The 16,531-nt window shown below is 40.9% G+C and overlaps 1 protein-coding gene across 1 annotated transcript in view; it reads left to right on the plus strand.

The window, feature by feature from the left end:
• The first annotated feature begins 4,028 nt into the window (after nucleotides 1–4,028).
• LOC112932544 (collagen alpha-4(VI) chain-like) overlaps nucleotides 4,029–16,531 on the plus strand; it is a 91,013-nt gene continuing 78,510 nt past the window's right edge. The window contains exons 1-5 of the mRNA XM_072726798.1: nucleotides 4,029–4,111; nucleotides 7,392–7,994; nucleotides 10,116–10,703; nucleotides 11,555–12,160; nucleotides 15,715–16,344. Of these exons, the coding sequence (XP_072582899.1) occupies nucleotides 4,036–4,111; nucleotides 7,392–7,994; nucleotides 10,116–10,703; nucleotides 11,555–12,160; nucleotides 15,715–16,344 (2,503 nt within the window). The 5' untranslated portion in view covers nucleotides 4,029–4,035. The remainder of the gene's footprint in view (nucleotides 4,112–7,391; nucleotides 7,995–10,115; nucleotides 10,704–11,554; nucleotides 12,161–15,714; nucleotides 16,345–16,531) is intronic.

Here is a 16,531-nt window from a genome sequence, read left to right on the forward strand (position 1 = left end):
TTTTCCCATTGCTAAGACTGTTCATTGCATTTAGTTGCCAATTTTTCTTAGACTGTTGTAACTTCAGTTGGTTCCTCAGCTTTTCTTTGTTTTTCATGATATTAATATTTTTGAGGAGCACAGGCCAGTTCCAAGTTTGGGTTTGTATGATTGTTTATTAATATTAGATTTAAGTCATGGGATTTGAGGAGGACTACCATATAAGTGAGGTAGAGTTTTCTCATGTATCACATCAGGAAGTATGTGTTATTGGTTACATCATATCCACTGTGTTTCTCTGTTGTAAATGTACTTTTTTTGTCCTTTGTAACTTATAAGTAATTGGTTAGGAGACATTTTGAGACTGTTAAAACCTTGTTCCCCAACATGCTTCTACCCAATAGTTTTAGCTTCATTTGAGGATTCTTCCTGAATCAATTATTACTATGGTGGTTGCTTACAAGATAATTTTTTTAATTGAATGGATTAGCCTTTTTTTTTTAAAGGTTTTATTTATTTGAGACACACACACACACACACACACACACACACACACACACACACACTGAACAAGCAGGGGGAGCAGCAAAGGGAGAGGGAGAAGCAGACTCTCTGCTGAGCAGGGAGCCCGATATGGGGTTGGATCCCAGGACCCTGAGATCATGACCTGAGCCAAAGGTAGATGCTAAACCGACTGAGCCATGCAGGCGCCCCTGAATGAATTAGTCTTAAAAAGTAGATTGTCCTAGTTGACTATTGAACTATTTGAGTTCTCTCGGCATACTTTGAGAGTGGTGTCTCTCAACCCCACACCCATTAGAATTATTTCCAGAAAGAATCAGTATTCTATGCCAGCCCTACCTAATTGTATTTCATTTAATGGCTTTACTTTTTTTCCTCCCATAATGAACCCTACATGTTCAAATGCAAGACCCCTTTAACAGATTAAATTAGATGTAAACATCTTCATGAAATAGTATATACATATAGATATTAAATCCTTAATCTATAGGCTTTTTTTCTCTTCATTAATGTAAATACACAAATGCACAGCTGTAAACTGTTTATAAACTTTTGACTTTCCCACTAGATTTCCATAAATAGCTCTGGTACTTTATTTACAACTAACTAAAAATACATCTCATTTCTTATGATTAGTTGCGTTAATATTAGTAATTAAGACATAAGAATATGAAAATGTAGATACCATATTTGAAGTTTTTCTATTTCACCTAACTTCATTAATCCAAGAGTTAAAAAGTTGGGGTATAGTATTTCATTGTAACAATAGTAATAATAATCATAATAATTTTTTTTAAATTTTTATTTATTTATGATAGTCACACACACACACACACAGAGAGAGAGAGAGAGAGAGAGAGAGAGAGAGAGAGGCAGAGACACAGGGAGAGGGAGAAGCAGGCTCCATGCACCGGGAGCCCGATGTGGGACTCGATCCCGGGTCTCCAGGATCGCGCCCTGGGCCAAAGGCAGGCGCCAAACCGCTGCGCCACCCAGGGATCCCAATAATCATAATAATTATGATTAACATCTGAATTTATTTTGGATCTTTCTTCCTAGCACTTTCAAACTCTTCAGCTCCTTACTCTCATACTGTCCTTAGCCTATTAGAATAGTCTATTCTTTGTGATCATGCATTTGTACACTTGCCATTAGACGAAAGCTTATTGAGGAATAAGATATTTACAGTCTTAAAGCATCTTCCCTCAAATTACTTATATGCCTCCTTAATGAGGCATTAGTGGGAGGTTGATGTAGAGACAGAGGAACAGAGAAATTATATCACAGTTATTGGAAAATTATTGGACCAATATCCTGGGAAGTGTTCGTAATATAGTAGGCAATGTAGTAGGTGTCTCAAATCAGTACCAAGTCCTTGAGAGTCATCACATAAACCTTAAAAGATGAACTGGCTAGCTCAAGTCCCTAAAGCAAATGGTCAGGCTGACACCAGAATTAAGGTCTGTGGGTTTCTTTTGAGGTCAAGGATTCTCCCAGTATTTTCTGTTACCATAAAATAGTAAAACAGGTGTGGTTATCTCATATCCTTGAGTCATTTCTACGGAGTAAATCAAGCATGAACAGGAGAAATGTGTCCTTAGGATGGCTAAACAGGATGGCTCCACTGCCACTTTCTGGAAAGAGGGCCCCAGTTGTTGGATAGCTGGGATTTCTGGGCATCGTGGTATGGTTTCCCCACAATGTTCCACATAAAGGGGCCATGGCTGCAAAGTGATATAGACACAATGAGATGCTCACTTAAACTCTTTGGTACGTTTAAAATATGTGTTTAAAGTTTCCTGAATTTCTTAGTGTTTTTGGTATGTAAAGTTAATCTCCCCCAATAGATTGTTCAGTTATCTAAACATAAGAGCAAGGTTTGTAATTACATTCTCCGGATCACCTAATACAGCGTTTTGTCCATAAAACTATACTCTTGGAAGACAGATTGGTAGATATAGGAACTAGGGCTTCAGCTCACATTTTTATGCCATGGTAACTTACCCACAGGTCTTCATTTCACATGAGTCAGATTATGGAGCATTGAGTGACAGTCTGGACTTGGGGATTTTCACTGAAGGGTTAGAGCTCCTGTCGTGTGTTGTACCTGAAGTCGGGTTACATGGGACAGAGCCTGACAGAAGGTCCATGGGCTTGTAGCTGTGGTATGCTATTGAACCTTTCTGGGGCCTGATTTCTTCATTTCCATTAACAAGATGAGCAGAGTAAGGTCTGCTCTGGTGGCCTTTCCCTGGCTTGAGGTGAGGAACATGGAGATATTACCATAGTAACTTACAAAATAGCAATCAATTGAGAGTGAAATTTGAATGAATTGAGTAAAAAATATAAATTAAAACACATATAACAAAATAACCTCCTTATTAGCACACAATGCAGAGTATTAGTGTTCCTTTACCTCTACAGATTCTGAGTTTCGAGTTAGAGGCAACACTTTTTTATGTCTTAGTGAGTATCCAAGAAGATTTATTTTATTTAAGAAGCATCTTAGGAGTGATTTCAATGTCATAGGCATATGTGAATTGTTTTACAGCTCACTTAATCCTGATTGCAAGACTATGAAGTAGATGCTATTCTTGTTCCAATTTTATGAATGGGGAAACTGAGGCACAGAGCAGTAAAGCAACTTACCCAAGGTCAACTATTAAGTAATAGGTCTGGGATTTAAACTCAAGCAATCTATCCTCAAGAATCCTTACTCTTAACCCCCTTATATTTCTTAAGAACAAGGACATTCTCTTCCTACAACACAATGATCAAACTTATGAGGATGCTGGGGATGGGTGGCTAAGAAGATAAAGATGAGGTATTCATTATTCCAGTTGAAACCTCATCTAATGTGAATTCCATGATTTTCTTATTTTTAAAAACGTGGACTTCTTTTGAGTTGAAAAACAGAAATGGAACTGGGGCTAGATAATTTTCATGGAGGCCTTTGGAAATGAATCCAAGTTTAGGGGAGGGAAGTCTGATGTTCTGCTTCTTCTGGGAACATATAAAATATTTTCAGGCTATCCTGATTTTATCAAGCAGACGTGTTCCCAAGATATTTGAATATTTCTGCATGCTACAAATATTTATAAAGGTCATCCAATGCTTGTATAAAAATACAAGCAAAATCATCCAGAAATGTTTATGTTCCCCTAAATGAATTTGGTGTGTGAAACAGAAATTCAACCCATGCTCCATATGCTTTATCCTTTTATAGTCATATCTGGACAACTTTAAACAGTGAAGTCTGAGGTATACACTCCAGGTGTTTACAAAACTCTTCCTGAGTTGGGTCATCAAGATCATTTTTCTTGTACAATTGAAACAATGTAGCCACAGTCCTTTATTTATTTATTTTTTATCAAGTTTCTATTGGTTTGGGCAAAGACATTGTTATATATATATATATTATTTATTCACTTTTTGAGATATAACTAGCACATGATATGATGCACTCATTTTAACTGTATGAAGACATAATTTTAATTATGAGGTTTCTTTTTTTTCCTTAGGTACATAACCAGAATGAAGACTTGGAAGACGTTTTGGGAGTTCATCTTCCTTGCAGCTAGTTTTGGCTTCATCAAGTCACAGAGAATTGGTAATGCATTATGCATTGGATTCTCTAAGCCAAAAATGATGACCTTGCCAGGAACCTAGTAGTAGTGAATCTTGAAAGAAAATATTATAGGAGCTTCATTATTAATGAAAGGGAAATGCTTCTTTTTAGAAGAACTTAGAATCTAGAAGCTTTTAGTGAATGATGGACTCTTGATTTTTTTCAAAGCTTAACCTCATATGACAAAAAAAAAGCTATGAAAAATGCTATACTTCTGAATGTATTACTAGGCTTTCAAATGCTTTTGTAAACATGGGCCTATTCTCTTGACTCTGCATTGTGCTTTATCTCCTTTGGCAGAGCTATTCTGAGATGTAATTGTCATCACAAGATGGATAGCTTTACTAGATGCCAGTGACTCCTCTGCAATTTTTTTTAGTCATTTTAACAGATTATTGTGACTTTTCACAATGAAAGTCTCATGAAAAGATTGTTTGAGTAGCCCGAAGCCCCACTGAGACAATATTGAGGTTTAAATATTTATATATAACTACACAGACTGTTATTTGTTGGGGAAAAAAAACCCATGAAGCTCTCTATATTTTCCCTCCAGCTCGGACTCCCTGCTCTTGTGAGCAGAAGCTGTGGCAGTCTTTTCATGTTTCAAACACCTTCTAATATGACAAAGGACTGGTGGGTGGGGGGTTTAAGAAAAATAACAATGTATGAAAATGTAATATATATCTCAAGGTGCATGTCATGGAACCTGAAAAACTATTCTATAATTGGAAAGATCAGGGAAACACTTCTATGTCTGTGTTTGATCCCTCTGAAAAGAGATGTTGAGGAGACCAGTCAGCCATCCCTGGAGTACTCACAGAACTCTCTCCTCTCAATGCGATTGCATCCTGGAGTGCCAAAGGGAAATAAACTTAAAGGTCCATGAGCTCATTCATTATCTGCCTTTTCAATAATCATGATTCCACTTGGCTTTCTGACCAAGATTAAGCCAACTCCTGAGAAGAGGGACTCTGGAATCTAGAAGCGGCAGATGGATTTAGTGTCCCTGGAGCATGCCACCCTTCATTAGCCCTTCTCTGCCTAACTCTTACAGGATCTTTACCTTTCTATAATATGGACTTTCAATTTTATCTTCTTTCTGGCAGTCCATAGTATGGACTGGGTGTCAGGAGACATGGTTTCTAAGACTAGCTGTTCGAACTGATTTATGTGATTTACTTTGCCTTTCTAGGTCTTACTTTCCTTATCTGTGAGATGGATGAATTGGATTCATTATTCTGTGCTTGCATTTTTCAATATAGTGGCCACTAGGCACATGTGACAATTTAAATTAAAATTCAGTAAAATTTTAAATTTATTTGCTCATTTGTACTAGCTACATTCCAAGGGCTCAATCACCACATATACCTAGTGGCTACAGTATTGTATTATATAATCTCATAGGATTATTTCTAACTCTAAAATTTTCTGATATCCTTATTTAGTTTCATTCGTGTTCAATATTTCCATTCTTCTAAGTGATATCTTCTCCCTTTCTCTCTCCCTCTCTTCTTTTCTCTTTCCTAAATATTTCCTTCGTTAAATATTTTTTTGGAGGTGCCTATACTAGACATGCAAGTGATGGATAACAAACAAAAGATATGGCATCTGTTTGTTTGAAGTCCACTGTCTAATCAGGGAGACTGCCATGAGCCATAAGCACATTGATGAATGTTACATTACAAATCAAGATAAAAGAACATTATTCCATGGGACTTTGTCCAAAGAGAGAGAGAGAGAGAGAGAGAGAGAGAAAGAAAGAGAAAAAAACTCAGGGGATGGAATGGCATGCATGTAGGGACCACATGGCAGCTTTGAGAACTTAGACTAAGGAGCCTGGACTATGGAGATTAAAGTGGAGAGGGAAGAAGAGTACAGGGCCAACCCCAGTCAGTATGTTAACTCTCCTGGCACAAATCAAATGCAAGATATATTTAATTGGTGTGGGATAATCATCCCCTTGCTGTTGAGCCACTTGACACTAACATTATCTTCAGCTGTTTTCCGCTTTTGTTTGTCCTCTCTCTCATCATTGATTCATGTATTCTCCTACCATCATCACAATTAAATTGCGAAGTACAGGGGACAAGTCATGCTGGTTACTGACGAACAGAGGGATCATAATTACTGCTTCTCTTTTTTTGTCCACACATGCACAGTATTCAATCTGTATATTTACTTCTTGTCACAGAAATGCAATGTTTGAGTTGGAAGAGACCAGGTCATCCGGTCAAACCCTTATTATAGAGAAATGCAATCTGAGAAGCAGAAAGATTAGCTATTGGCTCCAGTCCTACAGCCACCTGGTGTCTGATTCCTTTTATGCTGGAGACCAGGGTGGGCCCAGCTGGAGCACCACTTGCTCTGGCACTGTTGGGGTTGTGGTTTCCGGGGTTAGAACTGGGTTTGGGAGAAGTAGTTGTATAGTGCAAGCTTGAGTTCAGGGAGCCAATGGACAAATAGGAGCCACACGTACAGTAATGGCACAAGATAAAACTATGGTTGCTAGAGAGCTCAGAACTGCAAAGCAGATGTCTTAGGTCAGGTTCTCGAGATGCAGAGACTGGGACAGGGATTTGGTGAATGTGTTATTGTGAGGGAATACTCTTTAGGATAAACCAAAGAGAAGTGAGATAGGCTGGGGGTTGAAGAAGCCAAGCAAGGATGTAGCCTCAGGTTAACATCCAGCCTTGGCCTGAGCCATGGAAGCTGCTAGAATCTAAACAGCGCCCTGAGAGCAATGGAGCCAGGTGTTTGTAACCCTGTGTCATTGAACATTGGCCACTCAGGTGGTATGACTTTCCAGGTGTCTCCAGATGTGGCTGCTCTTCTCCCTTCAGCCACAGACAGGTCTCTAGACAAAGTGTCAGAGGGAAGCAGTTAACTATAGCGCTTGAAGCAGCTAGGACATAGGTGTGCCAGCCAGCAAAGATCTAGGTGGGGTACCAGCAGCATCTTCTACTGGTCAAAATTATTTTCTTTGATTAACTTTAAGGGATGGATGGAGGGCCACGGTCAGGGATCTCGCTGAAGGGGTCAGATGTCTGTTAGAATGAAACAGAGAGTGGAAGGTGAATAAGGGTAGATGGTGGCTATGAGGAAGCCTAGGAAGATGATGATATGCTTAGGCTGTGCATGCTAGCTATTGTCAAAGAGCCATGCAGGCAGATCTGTGGGCTGTAAAGGCCACGAATGGGGAGAGAGAGAGTCATAGCCATAGCTGTCAATTTTGTGATGTTTTATCTTGAATTGTCTCCTCCAGTCTGCAGGGAGGCATCTGTGGGAGATGTTGTGTTTCTAGTGGACACCAGCCTCAATACCCAGGATATCCGCAGTGTGCGGAACTTCTTGTACATCATGGTAAACAGCTTCAATGTCAGCAAAGACAGCATCCGCGTGGGGCTGGCTCAGTATGGTGATGTGCCCCAGTCTGAATTCCTGCTTTCTACCTACCCCCGCAAAGGTGATGTGTTGAAACACATTCAAAAACTTCAGCCTAAATCTGGGGGCCACAAGATGGGCCTGGCCCTGCAGTTCCTTCTAGATCACCACTTCCAGGCAACAGCAGGGAGTCGGGCAAGCCAGCGTGTGCCTCAGATGGCCATGGTGATCAGCAACAGCCCAGCTGAGGATCCTGTGCAGGAAGCTGCCAAGGCATTGAAGAGGGCAGGCGTACTACTTTATACCGTTGGTGTCAAAGATGCAGTTTTGGCGGAGCTCAAGGAGATCGCCAGCAGTCCTGCGGAGAAGTTCACCTCTTTTGTTCCCAACTTCCCTGATCTGGGCAGTCATGCTCAGAAGCTGCGGCAACAGGTCTGTGATACTTTGGCAAAGGCAGCTCAACCTGTTGACAGCGTCTTTCCAGGTATAGAAACTTTCTCCTTGTTTCTGATCTAGAAGTTACAGAGCTCAAAGCTCTATCTCTTATCCATCTCTCCCATTGTCCTTCTTATTTTCCCTATGTGTATGTTGGATTTTAATATCACAGTGTCCCTAAACTATCTATACTCTCTGCTCCCTTTCAATCATTGACCAGAAACTTACCAACTTCTTAAATAAATCTTGTGGGCATATGCTGGTAGCGTAAGTCCATTTTTGAAGGAAGAATATTGGTTCCCAGGCTGATATTATTCCTAGATTAATTTATCCATGTTGCCTGGATGAGGGGCAGAAGAGGAGAGAGGGGCAGTAGATCTAGATCCTCTGCGCAGCTTGCTAATTTTACTGCCAATGTGTTGGTATAATATATTGGTTATTATGAGGATGAATTTAGGGAAAAGTAAGGTCTGGGTTCAAATTTCAGTTCTCTACTTTTTAACTGTGTCAATTTGAACAAGTTACTTTCTCTCAGTCTAAATTTTCCTAGGATGGTAGTACCTGCCTCAGAAAGTTGTTGAAAGCATTAAATAAAACTATACAGGTCAAGTACTTATCACAGTGCTCAGCTCATCAGAGGTGATAGTATTATGGTCATTATCTGTGACGATATAACTCTCATTAGCTTTGTACTTCTGTTGGTGGTGATGGGGCAGAGACTTACAGAAATCCTTAATGAGTTAATTACTTAATTCTATGAGAAAAATCTTTGAGCTGAGAAAGAGGAGCTTCCTAGTGGTTTTCATCAAAATGCTCAAGAAAATAGAGCAAATAATAACTTATTCATTATTTTGGTATTTCTACATAAGGTAGGTAAATTGGAAGAAGTGCTAAAACTTTTCATCCATTTGATGCTGCAGCAGTTTGGTGGTGGTATCGCATCTGTACAACCAAATTATATACCTTGCTTTTGTGTGTCACTTCAGGGTTTACACAAAAGGTTTATATACTTAGTAATATTAACTACCATTTGCTTGGTAATATATAGTTTGCCAAACTTGCTTAAATCGCCCATCTGACTGGTAGATACATACATAAGGCAATTCTTTGTTAGACTCATGGGGATGTGTGTGATGCACAGGGTAATTATTATTTACTTTTATATAGATATCTAAGGCAACTGACATTATTATTTGCATTTTTCAAGCAAGGAAACAGGTCAAAGGTAATATAACTGGATTTGATCCCAGTTTTTTAAGAGCAGATCCATTCTAATAGGCCAGGTGTTGTAGATTGTGTCTCTCAGAAGCAGAGCTTGAGGCAAGGATTTGGATATACATTATTTATTATGGAAGAGCTCCCAATGGGTTGGTAAAGATGTGGGGGATACAGGACAGAGAGGTAGAGGAAAGAAAGGAAGAATAAAATCTTAGGCAAAAGTTCCACAGAGGGTAGTTTTAGCATGATCCTACAGGAGAACTCAGGAATATAAATTATGCTGCAGCTAGGCTTTCATAAATTGTGGGCAAAGCAGCTCCAGTAGCTGAAGAGAAGTCCTTCAAGGAACAGTGTACAGAAATGGTAATAAGGAATTCAAAAGGACCTCGGGAGAGTCTACAGTAGACTATCTTATTTTATCCTCAAAACAACTCTTGAGAGTATGAGTGATGGTATAAAATTTCAGTGCTGCAAAGAAGAAAATTGAGTCCCAAAAAGATGAGTGATAAATAGGTCACAGGGCTCCTAAATGATGGAGCTACTATGACATGTATCATGGAATACAGGATATATTCCAGCTTTCTGACTTGTTGGTACCAGCACACTTATAGAGATGAAGTTTATTAGCACTAGAAAGAGGACAACTCCTTTCTAAGAATGCTGCTACATTTATAGAAGGGTTTTTCTTAATGAGATTGAAGGCATTGTCCAAATGGGTTTCAAGATCGGAAGTATCAATAGAACAGGACAGAAGCCTCAGATGATGGAATAGAGGGAAGAAAAAGCACAGGGAAGTTGTCACGCCTCTGAGCACTGTCATTTAGAGTGTATAGTCCACAGAGTATAGTCTAACTGGCACTGCTCTCCTTTCTGTACACCATTCAGCTCCATTGGTTCTCAGCATTTTGAGTGAGACCCACAGACTCCATGCCTTTTGTTCTTTTTCTTGCAGCTTGCAGAGAGGCAGCTCTGGCAGATATTGTCTTCCTAGTAGATAGCTCAACCAGCATTGGGCCCCAGAACTTCCAGAAAGTGAAGAACTTCCTTTACTCTGTCATCTTGGGGCTTGACATCAGCAGTGACCAGGTCCGAGTGGGACTTGCTCAGTATAATGACAACATCTACCCAGCCTTTCAGCTGAACCAGTACCCTCTGAAGAGTGTGGTCCTGGAGCAGATTCAGAATCTTCCCTACCGTACAGGAGACACAAACACAGGGAGTGCCCTGGAGTTTATCAGGATGCACTACTTGACAGAGGCAGCTGGCAGCCGGGCCAAGGACAGTGTTCCTCAGATAGTTATCCTGGTGACAGATGGGGAGTCAAATGATGAAGTCCAGGAGGCAGCCAACAAGTTAAAAGAAGATGGAGTTGTTGTGTATGTGGTAGGGGTCAATGTCCAGGATGTCCAGGAATTGCAAAAAATAGCCAGTGAGCCATTTGAGAAGTTTCTCTTCAACATCGAAAACTTCAACATCCTTCAGGATTTCTCAGGAGGCATTCTTCAGACTCTCTGCTCAGCAGTAGAGGGTAAGATAAAAGGTAAGAAGCTGCATCAAAACCCTACATTCCAATCAGAACACCTAATTATGTATGAGCCAGAATGCACTGAGTGTAGTGGGAAGGCAGGAGAAGGAGCTGGTTGCCACCACTGGAGAACCTGAGGGGACTTCCTAGGTGAAGGAACATTGGTGCTGGGAGTTGAAGAATGAATGTACTTCTTGTGGGTTGAAAAGGACATCCTGCCATGTTGTTCAAAGGAAGAACAGAAGATCTATGTTTTTATCCTGCTTGTGCCACTGTTTAGTTATGTGAGCATTGACAAGCAGCTTCATTCCTTCACATCAATGTTCTTATCTGTACAGTGAAGATAATAGCACTTGCCTAGTAGGATACTTTATGGGGTTTAAGTCAGATAATGTGTATAAAAATTACTAGCACAAAATAACTGCTCCATATATGTCCATTTTCCTTGCCTCTTCCACTGGTGGAAGAAGAATAGGCAAGAGGTGCTTTAGTCTAATAAAGCAGACAACAAAAGCTGTAGGATGTAAGGGGGAGAGAGTCTTGTGATAGGAGGTGGAAATACAATATGGACACCATTATATAAATATAGTACTTCTCTCTCTTCTGTTCCCCACATCCTTGTATTCATGAGATCTTGATTTTTTAAAAATTTATTTATTTATTAGAGAGGCAGAGACATAGGCAGAGGGAGAAGCAGGCTCCATGCAGGGAGTCCGATGAGGGACTTGATCCCCGGTCTCCAGGATTATGCCCTGGGCTGAAGGGAGGTGCTAAACCACTGAGCCACCCAGGCATCCCATGAGATCTTGATTTGATTTACTTTCTTCTTTATGTCTTTTCCTTCTTCCTCCTCTCTTTGATTCCAGAATTCACTCAAGCTTATGCAGATGTGGTCTTTCTTGCTGACACCTCACAGAATACATCACAGACCAGTTTCCAGTGGATGCAGAATTTCATCTCCAGAGTGGTTGGCCTGCTGGATGTTGGCAGGGACAAGTACCAGATTGGGCTGGCTCAGTATGGTGGTCAAGGTCATACTGAATTTTTGCTCAATACCTACCATACCCGGGATGAGATGATTGCTCACATCCGTGAACACTTTTTGCTCCGGGGTGGCTCCAGGAGGATGGGCAAAGCTCTGCGATACCTTCATCAGACCTTCTTCCAGGAGGCAGCAGGAAGCCGGTTTCTCCAGGGCATTCCCCAATATGCAGTGGTCATGACCTCAGGCAAATCTGAAGATGAGGTCTGGGATGCCGCACAAACACTGAGGGAGAAAGGCGTGAAAGTCATGTCTGTGGGTGTACAGGACTTTGACAGGAAAGAACTGGAGGGGATGGCAACTCCACCCCTTATATACGAGATGCAAGGAGAAGATGGAGTCAGACAGTTGATGCAGGATGTGAGTGTGGTTTTCCAAGGGACTGGGAAGCCTCAATTCGGGATTGCGTCTGAGAAGGAGACTCGAGTAGGTAAGGTTTGGTGCCTACGTGTGTGAGCCACTGAGAGGCCTCAGAAACTCTGGAGAAAAAGCTGAGAAGGGGGGCATTCTGGATTTCTCGATAATGAGATACTAGCACCAGTGGATGGGGAAGAGGAGGCAAAATTGAGCTTCCTCAAGCACACCCATTATATTAATTAACTATGGTCACAGTGATGCTGCATAAGAAACCATCCGAAAAGTCAGGGGCTGAAAAGAATCATTTATTTTCACTGATCTGCTGGAATCAGCTGATCTTTTTGGGCTCAATGGAATGGTTTTGCTGATCTTGCCTTGGCTTATCCACAGATTTGAGCTTTGGCTAAGGGTTGGTTGATCTACATTTTGCTCTGCTCCATAGCGCTTATCTTCCTCCTGGGATTATTAGGCTAGTCTGGGCACATTATACATATCCCCATGGGAATTGCAGAGGTGCAAGAGAGAAAATCTAATTACATAAGCACTTTTAAGGCCTCTGTTTCATCATCTGCTAACATCCCATTGGCCAAGTAAATCATATAGTCATGTCATCATCAATGGAGTAAGAAAGTATAGTCCTCCCATGGAAGTGAGATGTAGGGAGTGAATGTTTCTGAGCAATAATTCAAGTTACCATATGCCTTCTCCAGGAGAAGGGGTATTCAGGCTTCTCCCCAGAGAAGCTGGTGTTCAAAATGCTTAAGGGAGGTGAGTAACATGTCATTTTGAGTAAGATGATATGTAGTGTAGGATTGTACAGTGCATTGTCAGGGTCTGGCATTCCTGGTTTCTGCCAGTGGCATCCCCCATGACAATTCAAAACACTGCCATATATTTCAAAATGTCCCCTGGGGATGAGAAGCATTGAGCCTTATCTTCTATGAAGTCCTTTTATACATTCTAACTATTAGCCAAGCTGAACTACTCACCATTTGCTATATATGTGTCATGCTTTCCTACCACTGTCTCTGCCCTTGCATACACTGTACTATTAGCCTGGAATGGCTACAGGTAAAACTTTGTCCTTCAGTTGTTAAGTTATACTCTTGACGGTGCTTATGGTTGATCCTCACAACAGAAGTGATATATCCTTCCTTTTTCTGAACTATTATAGCTCTGCCCAGACCTCTCAACATGTAGAGCTTGAAAGTCCTTGGAATTTTATAGTCAGAAGAGACATACACATGTGAGACAAGATGAGGAAAATCCAAGCAGAGATCCTAAGGAACTAAGAGGCATCTTACAGACACTACATTAAGTAGAAGTAGACTAGAAGGAAAGTGTAATGGAGAATCTGACCCAGAAGGAATTGTGTTGGCCCCTCCACTCAATAATGGGTATGATCTTAATATATAGGGAAAACAGAAGAGGCTGCTCTTGGTAAGGGGAAGAACATGAGAAAGGGTGTGGAAGTGGGAATGGGCTGGATAAATATGGAAGAAAGTGACAAAATGGAGCCAATTGGAGGAGGGAGAGGGTTTGGAGGTAGTAAGAGATGAGATCGGATGAGGTAGGATGAATCCCAGGATCCCAAAGGCACTGGGAAGTAACTATAGGCTTTTAAGCAGGAAAAAATGACATCACTAAAGTGGTCTTTAAGGAAGGCTTCCGGGGCAGGCTGAATTCTACATGACACCTCAGACTGAGAAGGATTTTAAGGCTGAACCGTAACCTATTCCCATTGGAAGGATGCCTGGGTCTAGACCAATGGTGGCTCTGATAGTGAGGAAAGGGGATGGACCCTAAAGACAACTTGTAAGGAGAATACAGTTGATCCTTGAACAACTCAGGGGTTAGGGGCACTTACCCCAGCACCCACAGTTGAAAAACTCCATATGAATTTTGCCTCCCCAAAACTTAACTAATAATAGCCTCCTGTTGACCAGAAAACTTACAGATAGCCTAAACAGTGAATTAACAATTGTTTTTGTGTTATATGTATCATATACTGTATTCTTCAATAAAGTAAGCTAGAGAGGAAAAAAATGTTAAAAAAATCATACAGATGAGAAAATATATTTATAGTACTGTACATATATTTACTGAAAATGTGGCCACCTGTGAGTGCACTGGCTTCTGAGGGGCAAGGGCACCACCATGGAAATGGGCCTGTCAGAGACCCCAGTGAGTGGACAACCAAGTGGGAGTGTGTTGGTGTACCAGGGGCTCATGGGTTCCTGTGCAGTGCCATCTCTGCCCTCTGAACACGTTTCTCTGCTTCAGCCCAACTCCTGCCCCAGACCTGGCACTTTACCCAACCACCCCATGGACTCACAGGGCAACCTGCAGCCCTGCCCAGTCCCAGGGCCCCTGGTAGCCTGGGTGGGCCTCCCTCATACTCAGAGGCTAGCAGGTACCTTTTATTGTGTCTTATAGAGACTTGGGTGGGCAGCTGTAAATAAATGTCTGGGGTTTTTGGTGTTAGCTCTTAAAAAGAAAGAAAATTCACGTATGTAAGAGGACCAGCACAGGGCAAACCCATGTTGATCAAGGGTCAACTATAATAACATGTGGTATAAGCAGGTGAAGGAAGGAAGAAGTCGGAGATTCTTGGAGTTTCTATAGGAAGTGTTTTAGACTTGGCAAAATCAGAGGCAACACTCTTTTTAAAACTAGGATTGTTTTTGGTTCTTTATAAGAAATTACAGGACATCAAGAGGCCAAAGATAAGTAATAAGGTGATTCTGTTGCCTCTCTAAACTTTATTTGATAGGACTCAGCTGTTGATACCTTGGCTTTAGCTTTCTGCGTGTTTGGGTCTGCACTAGGGAGATTTCTGTTTTCATGTGTCAAAAGAGATTTGGACCTCTTTGGTATGTGGACTCAGTGGGTTTCTCTATGTTAAGCACTGCCCTAAACTTGGAAGGGAGTTCATGCAGTTATAGCTCTATTCTCCCATTTGAGGCAGGTTCAAGCCAAGGTTCTTTTATAGGAGAATTAAAAAGCCAATTAGCCCAATTTGTGGGCAAAGATTTTTTTCATAGGACCTTGCAACATCTCATGTTGCCTCTGTTGAAGTGACATGAGATTTATCAGAGAAAGATGCACAAGTTAATAGTCATAATTTCTTATTTGCATCTTTATCAAGAGGAAAAATTATTAAACCAAGGATATGTTAGGCCTATAATAGAGAATTTGACTCAATGTTTCCTGAAACTAGAAAAATTAAGAACAAAAGCTAGTCAAGCCAGACTCAGATGCTTCTAATGGACTTTGATGAATTGAAAAAAATGATCTGAAAACACTTTCTTGTGGATATTCATATGTTTACATATTTTGCAAGTGATGTAAATACTCTTTCCAGTGAAAAATTTTGTGATAAATATGAAACCTGTGATCTTTGACCATCATGCCAAATACCGGTCATAAAGGCTTCCACTAAATTTAAAAACTCATTAATATAAGTTAGTATAACATATTTATTAGAATTTGTAATATGAAATATATTAGTACACTATATAAAAATATAGCATAATACATTAGTGAAAATATAGCATAATACAAAAGGAATATTGTCTTTATTACTCTGTTCTCATGCTTAGCCCTTCTTACCGTTTTTGTTTATAGCATGTCCAATGGCCATCCCAGCTGATTTAGTCTTCCTTGTTGAGGAATTCAGCAGGGACAAGCAATGGAATTTCCAACAAGTTATCAACTTCTTAAAGACCACCGTCAGCTCTCTAAATGTTCATCCGGATGGTGTGAGAATTGGCTTGGCCTTTTACAGTGAGGAACCACGACTGGAGTTTTCCCTGGACACATTTCAGACCCCAGCCAAAATGTTGGAGCATTTGGACAAATTAACCTACCGGAGAAGAAGTGGAAGGACCAAGACTGGTGCTGCCTTGGATTTCCTGAGAAATGAGGTTTTTGTTGAGGAGAGGGGCAGCCGATCCAAGCAGGGTGTGCTGCAGATGGCCGTGGTCATCACAGAAGGCTTCTCCCAAGACCAGTTGTCTGAGCCAGCTTCTCTCCTCCGTAGGGCAGGGGTTACCATCTATGTGGTAGGCACCCACCGTGCCTCAGAGAGTAAAGACCTGGAAAATATAGCATCATATCCTCCTTGGAAGCATGTCATCTCACTGGAGTCCTTTCTACAACTCTCTGTTGTGGGAAGCAAGATTAAGAACCAACTCTGCCCTGAGACTGTGGACACAAGTGTTTCCATTTCTGGGATGGGCCAGGTCCCGCAAGAAGGTAGGTGGACCTTTACCAAATTTGATCTTTTTAAAAAAAATCTTTTCTTGTTCCATATACCCACCTCCTATACTCCTCAACCAAGGAAAGAGTTTGGAGTCAACTTATTTAAAAACAGGAACAGAATAGTTATAAAATCTTTGTTTTGTTTTGATTCCTTGTCCTCATTCCTTTTATCAATTTCATG

Source organism: Vulpes vulpes, chromosome 11, assembly GCF_048418805.1.
Source record: "Vulpes vulpes isolate BD-2025 chromosome 11, VulVul3, whole genome shotgun sequence".
In the NCBI taxonomy this organism is placed as follows: Eukaryota; Metazoa; Chordata; class Mammalia; order Carnivora; family Canidae; genus Vulpes; species Vulpes vulpes.